Source organism: Ceratotherium simum, chromosome 2 (assembly GCF_057802395.1).
Source record: "Ceratotherium simum simum isolate JZ-2026a chromosome 2, ASM5780239v1, whole genome shotgun sequence".
Classification (NCBI taxonomy): domain Eukaryota; kingdom Metazoa; phylum Chordata; class Mammalia; order Perissodactyla; family Rhinocerotidae; genus Ceratotherium; species Ceratotherium simum.
The window spans coordinates 35,855,023-35,865,096 of record NC_141901.1 but is presented as its reverse complement, the minus strand read 5'-3'; the positions used below and the strand labels follow the sequence as shown (position 1 = coordinate 35,865,096).

The 10,074-nt window shown below is 40.6% G+C and overlaps 1 protein-coding gene across 1 annotated transcript; it reads right to left on the bottom strand.

The window, feature by feature from the left end:
• Positions 1 to 6,279: 6,279 nt before the first annotated feature.
• Positions 6,280 to 9,725, bottom strand: PIGM (phosphatidylinositol glycan anchor biosynthesis class M). The gene has a single exon (XM_004442772.3). The coding sequence runs from the start codon at positions 9,570 to 9,572 to the stop codon at positions 8,301 to 8,303; it is 1,272 nt and encodes a 423-aa protein (XP_004442829.1). The 5' UTR covers positions 9,573 to 9,725; the 3' UTR covers positions 6,280 to 8,300.
• Positions 9,726 to 10,074: the final 349 nt, after the last annotated feature.

The window sequence follows — 10,074 nt, the reverse complement described above, 5'->3', positions numbered from 1 at the left end:
CAGAGCTGCTTTAGAAGGCACACTCTGACAGCCGTGGGCAGGATAAATGAGAGGTAGAATGGAGGGGGAGGGGGAGTGGAAGCAAGACCAGTCAGGAGCTATCGATTCCAGATGAGAGATAATGAGGGCCTCAACTGTAGGATCAGCAGTGACAATGGCATGATGCCAGTGGGCTCCAGGGACATTACAAGGTAGAACTGACAGGATGTAGTGACTGATGGGGAGGTGGTAGCAAGTGAAGAAGGAATAGGAAGTGATTATAAGATTCTAGCTTAGAAAACTAGGTGGATACTGATGGCATTTAGAAATGACAGGCACCCAGAAACTGCTCCTTTTCTTTTTCACAGCTGCCACCGTTGACACTGCGCAAAGGAGCCCACATCCTCAGCTCCCACTTGACAGATTCGTGTACAACTCAGTTCCACAAACCTAGGAGAATCTGTGCCACACCCAGCAGCTCAAGGATGTTGGTTACTCCTGTCCGTCTTTGCTTGGTTCTGGGGAAACCCCAGGAAAATAATATCAATGAATAAGAAATCACTGTCCCTAGGGCGCTCACAGTCTAGATGGCAGAGACACACAAATGGGAAATTACAGTACAATGTGATCTGCGCTATATAACAGAGGTACTGAATCAGAGAATGTTTCACAAAGGTCATCCTTAAACTGAACAGGAGCTGGTGACAGAGACAAGGTTATGAGAAGGACGTTTTAGCCAAAGAAAGAGTAAATGCAAAGGCATGAAGAGATGGTATGATTTGGTACGCCTGTAGGGTGGGGTGAGGTAGAAGATGAAGCTGGAGATGCAGGCAAGAGCCAGATCATAAAAGGACTTGTGAGTGAAGCTAAAGATTATCAAAAGCATAATTAATCACTGGGTGATTTTAAGCAAGAAAGTTTCAAAGAAAGCCCCCAGCACTTACTCAGTATAAAAGAAAACAGGTAAGATAACCAGTATCTCAGTACCTAGTGTTAAAAGATAAACTGAGGCATATTAAAAAATATTAAGAGTTTATTTGAGCAAAAAATCTATTCCAATCGGGCAGAGCCAAACTGGAAGTGGTCAGGAACACTCCACCAACAAGAGCTAAGAGAAAGACTTATAGGGAAGAGGCAGAAGCAAAGCAAGGAAATGATTTGATTGGCTATAGTTTGTTTGCCTTATTTGGGAAAGCCCAGTTGGCTGTTTATGATTGGTTGCCCTGAGGTTTTGATTTCTTAACCTTGAGGCATTCACAGGCTTAGGTTTTGGTTTGCTAACATAGGCTGCCAAGGTATTAGAACCACCTCAGTCTAACAGCCTCCTTCTTTAATTAATTAAGACTAGCATATGCCAAGTTCTGTGCTAGCTTTGTCCAACTGATAGATTAGTGAAGTGCTCCCAACTCCTTTATATGTATTTTGCTCTAGCCATGGTCACATTGAGTCATTATCACCTGTCCATCTGCATCCTCTGTTAGACACTGTGAGTTCCTTGAAGCCAGGACTGTCGTCACCATCCTTATACCCCAGCCTAGCTGAGTGCCTGGCACAAAGTAGGCTCTAATAAGTGTTTACTAAATGAATGAATGAACAATCCATCGGACACCTTTTTCCTGAATTTTCTACTTTCTAGGGTCCAGGGGTCATCTTCTCACCATATCTAAAGGCAATACAGGGGCCGGCCGTCGAGTGTGCGTGCTCCGCTTCGGCAGCCCGGGGTTCGCGGGTTCGGATCCCAGGCGCGTACCAACGCACCACTTGTCACACCATGCTGTGGCAGCGTCCCATATAAAGTAGAGGAAGATGGGCCCACATGTTAGCTCAGGGCCAATCTTCCTCGGCAAAAAAAAGAGGCAGATTGGCATCAGATGTTAGCTTGGGGCTGATCTTCCTCACAGAAAAAAATTTAAAAATTAAAAAACTAAATAAAGGCAATACAGAGAAAGGGGTAGTAAATTTGGCTCTGGAAGATCCGGGTTCTGGCCCTGTCTCATGTATTAACTCTGACCTTGGGCAAAGTGCAAATATTCTAAGCCTTAGGGTTCTCACCTGTGAAAATGAGATTTTAAAATATCCTCACATCTCAAAATAATGTGTGAAAGTATAGCACTGCTCAAATATAAGTTGTTTATACATATATATATCCTCTTCCTTACAAATTAACCTGTGCTCGAAAGTCAGGAAAAAAATAGGTTGAGCCAACTTATTGCATTACAGGCCAGTAAAAATACTAATGTTAATTGTATTTTTCAACTAGCATTCATGCTGTTTTACTAGAAACTGTGATTTATACTCGGGTTGCTCTTTGCTCACTCCAATCAGTTATACTCACCTTCTTGCTGTACTTTAAACGCACCAAGCTCATTCCTATCTCAGGGCCTTTGTACTGCTATTCGCTCAGCAAGGCATACTCTTCCCCAGATAGTTGCATGAATGTCACGTCTTTACTTCCTTCAGGTCTCTGCTCAAGTGCCACCTCATCAAGATGCCTTTCCTAACCACTTTATCTAAAATAGCACCCACTCCTCTCCTCACTGCCATCACTCTCTGCTTCCCTAGTGTGCCATATTTTTCTTTATGACAATCATCACAATCGTGTATTTGCTTATTCTTTGCCTCCCATGCAAACGTAAGCTCCAGGAAGAGTCTTTGCCTCTCACAGCTGCATCCACAATGCCTAGAACAATGCCTGGCACAGAGAAGATACTCTGGGCCATTTGCTAAGTAGTTTGCTAAATAAATGACATTTGGCAAATAAATGGAGTTTTTCACTGTAATCACCTGTCATCATATAGCATTAAGAAGGGCTTGCGAAATACAATAGAATTAGAATCAGAAGACCTAGTCTTGCCATTAACAAGCTGTTTGACCTTGGAAAGTCACTTGTTTCTAAGCCTCAATTTTTTTACCTGTAAAATAGGAATAGTAATAGCCTCTACTTACCCATTTTACAAACCACATAATTGTTGTGGACCTTAGTGGGGTCTCATATAGCTTTTTGTTAATAGGGTATGTTTCTGTCTTTACTGTTACCTCTTGAAGAGCATGGACCTTGTCTTATTTATCTATTACAGGACTTGGCACAGGGTCTGAATCTATAAATAATTGCCAAAAGAATGGAGAGCAAAGAAGGTTAAAAATTTCCTTTGCGAAATGAACTGAGCTTCAAATATTCATGCTCCAAATTATTTTTAAATAGTCACTCTAAGTGTCATTTCATTTTATATAGCAGACATAACAATTAGCAAAGTGTCTAAGCAGCTAGAAATATTCCCATTTAGTCTGGTTTTTGTTCAGGATAATGAATATGAATGCTTGTTTTGATTAAATGAATGGTTCTCCTGGATGAGCGCTGAACAAACGCTTGTGCTATTCTGATGCTTCTGGCCCAGGCAAAAGACTCGTGCTTCTATTGACAGAGCACCAACCCTTGAATGACCCCTCAACACAATGCAGAAAAGAAGTGCTGTGTAACTTAGCCGCCTGAGCCAAACCTCCACTGCTTCGAGTCAGCTAACGTGTGACAGGACACGCAAACACAAAACTGTCAAGCCAGAACCAGATGTCTGAAAAATCTGTACAAACAGTTTCACATATAACTACTATCTTTTCAAAGAACCAGATTATTATGAGAAGAAATAAAATTTATAGTAACAGGTAGTTAAAACAATTATTTAGTATGAATCCAGGTTCTTTTCCTATATCCATTAGACTGGGGAAAAAAGGCTAAGTCCAGACTCCAAAAGCCTTCTTTAAAGGCTTGTAAACAGATGTTAAATCTGGGCAGGCGACGGGGAACGGCTCGTCTTGTGCCAGCATAAGCACTTTGGGTATATTAACTATTAATCCTTACAAACAATACTTTGAGGATTATATTATCATCCCCATATCACAGATAGAAAACTAATTTATCTAGATAAAAGGATCATACCCAAGGTCACACACTGGGATTTGAATCTAAGCTACCTGAATCTGTGCTCTCTTATGCCATATTACCAGTCTGGGTCATGAATTTTAACTGTTTAAATGCACACTGAAGAATGTACACTCTAGAGCAAGAGAAATTTAACAATAAGCATCTACATTTTGGAAATTATGGTCACATAATTTCCATAGCTTGATTTACAAACAGCTGGGCTAACATGTGGTTCAGCAAATCAATTTTTTAGACCAGGCTATGGAGGGAAAGGGTATTATGAAGTCAGCAGTAACAAAGCAATTATACAATTTGGTGAGAGGTTTAGATGTGGGAGGAGGTTATTAAAGGTCCGAATCATTCAAAAGTTTGGGAATGAGAGACTTGCACAACTGCAAGAGAACTGCCCCTCAAGCAAATACCTACCCGATTAGAAAGGGCACATTGATAGGCAAGACATTTGTTAGAGTTAGTGCCAAGTTCCATTTATTTTGTAGCATAATATAATTGGTCTGGGAACCTTGGAAAAATTCAAAACATAATATAGTGGAAAGAGTATGACATTTAGTCAGGCAAAACTCACTTCAAATTCTAGCCCTGCCACCTATTAGTCAGTCATTTAATCTTTGAGCCTCTTTGTTCATCTATAAAATGAGAGTATGATTATCAATTCTAAAGTGTTGCTGTGAAAATTAAATGAAACCATATATGGCAGAAGAGGTCTCCAAATCAGTTAATCATGAAAAGCCAGAACTGACCATCATCAAGATGTAAAACCGGTTAATCAGTTGTTGTTGGGAGAAGGGGGTGGATATTAAGAATCCAAACACATATGATTCTTTATCTGAAAAACTTCTTAGGAATGATTACTACCCTATGTTTTCCCAGGAGGGAAACAGAAAGACTCGCACAAAAGAATTATTTGTTCAACTTTGATGGTAGGTAAATCCCTTTAGTTCTCACTTTGTTTCAAAGACCAGGGAAAGACTTAAAATTCTTCATTATGGATTATCTATCATGCTTTCTTTCAGGGAATCTTTGAGATCCAAGAATGTCTGTTCTTTACGAGTAAACACAAAATAATTAGAGAAATTTGAAAATGGATGGGATGTTAAATTATATTAGATAACAATATTACGGTTTTGTAAGAAAAGACTATTTCTAGGAGATGCACTGATGTATTTAGTGGTGAAGTTCAATAATGTTTGTAACTTCACACAGTTCAAAAATTATATACATATAAATAAATAAAAATAATATATAAATAAAGCAAATATGGCAAAATGTTAATTCTTGAACTTAGATGGTAGGTATACAGGTAATATTTAAAACTGTTCATAATAAAACATTGGAGGAAAAAAAAAACAAGAATTTTCATTTAGGGACTGCCTCATGTGAAATTTCCCATCTTTTCCCTTTTCCATTCATTGTACAGATGGTTGAGGTGGGGGTAGTAGTGTAGAAAACAACTGATGGAGGAATATATTCAGCTATAAGTCAACTAACTAAAAGACAAGTTCTACACAACTTTTGAAATAACGCTGTCACTTACAAAGTCAGTCAGCCAGATGGTGAGAAGTCAGTAACTAAAATCTGTGGTTTTAAGAAAGATTCTTTTGTATGGGGGTAGGAGGGAGTATTAGCCTTTCCAATGGACCTAATCCAGGGAATTTATCTAGGGATATTTAGGGACCACATTTTGAAGACATTAAAGCAACTACGGAAGAAAAACAGTTATGTAGTCCCCTCTAGAACACAGATAATCTTGAGAACCATCCCTCGAAAGCTAATAATTAGTGCTTATCTGTGCATGGGTATATGATCTTAAGGGATGGTATAACAACAAGAGGAATTATGTAGGAAATAAGCCAAAAAATTGCTATATAATTTTAAGGTGTTATTAAAGGACAAATAAAGAAATCAAAAGGATTGCAAGTGAAAAGAAAACAAAAAGAGATTTTATAAAACCAGAAAACAAAACTAACTGAAAAAAAATAAAACCTCCAAGAGAACAAAAAAAACTCATTTCTTGAGTTAATTTACTAAATGTTTTGCAGCATATAACGTGCAAAATACTGTCTGTGTCTTTTAAGAAATGTCTGCAGTCCTTTGGTAGAGAATTTCTTGCAGGGCAAGATCTGGATTTGAAGGTCCCTCCAAAGATCCCAGCAGAACTCCACTGACTTTTAAGAATGTTAAAGGAATGATCTAAAACATGAAAAATGTTTAAAGTCTTATTTAGAATATTAAAAATTAGAAGCAATCTTAAAGGTCTAACAGTGGAAGAATGATGCATTTATAACGTGAACATCCATGTGATGGAATATTATTCTGCAATTTCAGCATAAGTATGAAGAATAAGCCACAACAAAGAAAGAACGTTAAAGTAAAGAAATTAAGGGATTTATAAGTAAATACACTTACGACTATTAAAAAAATAGTCAGGAACACCAAAAAGACAATTATATTGGGATGTTGGAATTCTATTTGTTTCCCACTCCCCTCCCTGCCAGCTCTATCAAAATTTTTTAAAAATCATAACTATAAAAGAATGAAAAAGGAAGGTAAGAATGCCATGGCTGGAAGGCCACTCATTAAGTCATATACAAAGAGTCCTCAAGATAAGACCTAATGTGAGATATGAGACTAGATATTATAAGAAAGGTCACTGTCCTCAACAATTAATTGTCTCTGCTATTTTCACCCAAACAGCAATCCATGAAAAACCACCCATTCTTCCCTTCTTTCTAATGGCAGGTCCCAAAAGGTATCCATCAAAGAAGTACTGCCAGTAACAGCATTATTAATTATGACCAGCCTACAGACATCTTATTCTCAAAGGCTTTTTTAGGCCTGAATTGACATGAAATATACTACTTCTCTGGAGCACTTTTTTTTTTCCTTTGGTGAAAGAACAATGTTGTTTAATTACTCATCTTTTAAAACCACAATCATAAAATCCAACTCATATATTGCTACTGCATTTTAGAGGGTTAGGGGGTACCCAATCCAGATGCGCTATGTTAAAAAAAATTTTTTTTAGGTTGCTTGTTTGAAACTCAGAGAGCATTTTTCCCCAGAAATATTTTTTTTCTTTTTTTCCCCAAAGCCCCAGTAGATAGTTGTACGTCATAGTTGCACATCCTTCTAGTTGCTGTACGTGGGACGCGGCCTCAGCACCGCTGGAGAAGCAGTGCGTCGGTGCGCGCCCGGGATCCGAACCTGGGCCGCCAGTAGTGGAGCTTGCACATTTAACCGCTAAGCTACGGGGCCGGCCCTCCCAGAAATATAGTAATAAAGGAAATGGATCTGTCCACCAAAGCAGATAAATCTCCATAATCTCTCCCTCAATTTCCTGGTCTAGAAGACTAATGGCTACCTAGGATGCTTCTTATGCTTTCCAGGAGCCTCCTATGCAGGTCTCCATTTCTATCATGGAATTTTCATAAGTGAGGTATTTTTAAGCTTGCAAATGCCTACTAACAATTTAATTTTTTATCATCTAAAATCTACTAATATTCATTTTCACAACACAGGTAACACTTGATTAACTTAAATTCTAGATGAAAAGTATTTTTTAGCAATCAGAAAATTAAAAACCAAGGGGTGTAAGAGAGCACTAAAATGTCCTAAAAGTTTGTGGACTTAAAACATCAACAGCAAGATGCTATTTTAAAATATGTAATAACTCAAGTTTAAAGATGGATGAATTTAAATTTAATCCTTTTTGTATAAAACCAAATAGTACTCTAATACTACTGGGACTAAGTGCTGAAAAACTAAGTTATAAAACAAATACATGAAACATGATTACAATTTAAATTCTTTGGATTCTTTATCTTCTAAACCCCTACTTTTAATGCAGAATTAACTTTCCCAATCTAAGCACAGCAGTATTCTTTAACACACATAAAGTGTACTGTAACAGCAGTACTTTAGGAACACTTTGTGAGTTTTCAACAGCTATCAGGAAAGCTTTAGAAAGAAAAAGTAGAGGTTAAAAGATAAGACAACTTCACACAGTAGCAGAGTATAAGTGGAACAAAAACTGGCTTAGACCTTATGACTCGGACTATATTCCTCTATTTTTCTACAAAAACCTTTTAGCATCTGATAGTTTCATCAGCCTTTCCATTTTTAAATCAGTAACCTTTACTTTCCATCATGTCCAAGATAAATGAGCCCTAAGATTTCCTAAAGCATGGACCTCAATCATTGAGTCCCTTTTATAAATAAGGCAAACATTTGTTTTAATTTGTTGGAACAGGGTTTTATGCTCCGAACTGAACTTGCACTAGAGTGCTTAGGATGTTGAAAAATATTTTCCAAAGCTCTCTCTTCTGGCCCGTTCAGAACAACCAGAATGTAATTGATAGAAGCAGCAGCAGAACTAGAGCATATATTAGTCATATTTGATTCTCTCTGTCAGAGGTTCCTCCTTGTAATGGGAAATAATTTGAATTAGGATGGAACAGTTGATAAGAAGGAAGAACAAACCAGCTAACCAGATAAACAGAAAGGTGTTCTTTCCTTGAAACTCAAGAACATACGCAGGAGCCAGCCATAAGGCCTGCCCTATAAACCACAACACTAGGAGAACTACAGCTCTTTTCCAAGACATTCTCACTAGTGGCATCACAAGGGGCAATAGGCAGAGGTACCAAAGAAAGTACTGGGAGGTGCAGACTTTGTTAAAAGTCACAAAAATGGACGTATGAAGAAAACAACAAAAGACAAGGTCTCTGTAATAGGCAAAAGACACTGCTGAAAGCAAGATAAACTGTGGTAGGAACGCAGCAATTCCCAGCGAAAAACTCCACTTGCTCTCTGCGGTCAAATACAGCATGTAGAAGTATGGAGAAAAGTTGTGACGGATATCCCGCCTAGTCAGGTGATACAGGTAGGTGTGCTCCAAAAATTCCCAACCATATTTATAATAAAAACCGAAGCTCAGGGCAAAAAAGGTGAGTCCAGCAACTGCTACGAAGAGCAGCACAGCCCGATTACACAGCCTCTTCAGGAATTCGTACAAACGAGCCTGGAAAGAATATCGAGATTGGCGGAGGCCCTCGTCATTGTCGCGTTCTGGAAGCAAGTGGAGGGCTATGGGAAGAATATAGGTCACCGGATACATCTTCATATGCACGGCGAAACCATAGAACACAGCAGCACAGGCGACGAGTCTTTTTTCTATGAGGTACAGGGCCGTAAGCACCAGGGAGGCGACGATCGAGTCCGCATTGCCCCGGCTGGATACCGCCATGGGTAGGGGGTTGAGAAGCCAAAAGACACAGTAGCCGCAAGCCTGGCGACGACCCAGCCCCTTGAGAAGCAGCAGGCGGTATAAGAGGAAAGCGGTGAGGAGGTCGCAGCTGATGAAGAGAAACTTTCCAAAGAGTTCGTTGAGATAGATGTTGGGAGTGAGGAGCCAACCCAGCAGCGGAGTGTAACGGTACGTCGCCCTCAGGTAAGGGGAGCGCCCTTCCGTGACGTAGCGCGCGGCGTCCGTGAAGACCTGGTAGTCGATGTCCGTATACCGCACGAGCAGGGTCCGGTCCTGGAAGACCCCATAGAAAACCAGGGCGACTCGGGCAAGAAAGGCCACCCCAAACACCCCGACGGGGGGCACCCGCAGGTTCAGGAACCATTCTCCCCAATGCTTGGTCGGGCCCATGATCTGCCCGCTCGACAGCCGCTCAGCCCCAGCTACAAACAGCCTTCGAATCTCTAATCTTCTCTTCGGTTCCTCGCCTCAGGTGGCCGGCGCATCTCCCACCAGCTAAGCTGCCAACCGAAACGACGGGGGAATGATCACTTCCGGCATGGAGCCCCGCCCCCGTCCTGCTTCCGGTCGCAGGTCCCGCACCAGGCTCTCAGTCGCCCCGGCTAGAGAATTGCCTTCTTCTGGATTGGCTGGCTCGCTTCCGCTTCTTCCTCCGGCGGGGGCGGGATTTCCGGTCTTTGGGTAAGGCGACTTCCGCTTGCCGGGAAGACTTGCACTGGCCAGCGTTTTTACGGCGCGGAGTGTGTCTTCTTTGGGAATGGCCCCGTCTTTCCCCCACCCAAACCCCGGTCGGCAGAGACGGACCCCTGAAACGAAGCGAGCTTCAAGCTACATCCTTCCGGCCTGGGCCGGAGACCCGAGAGTGAAAAATGTAACGGTGAAGGGAAAAGAA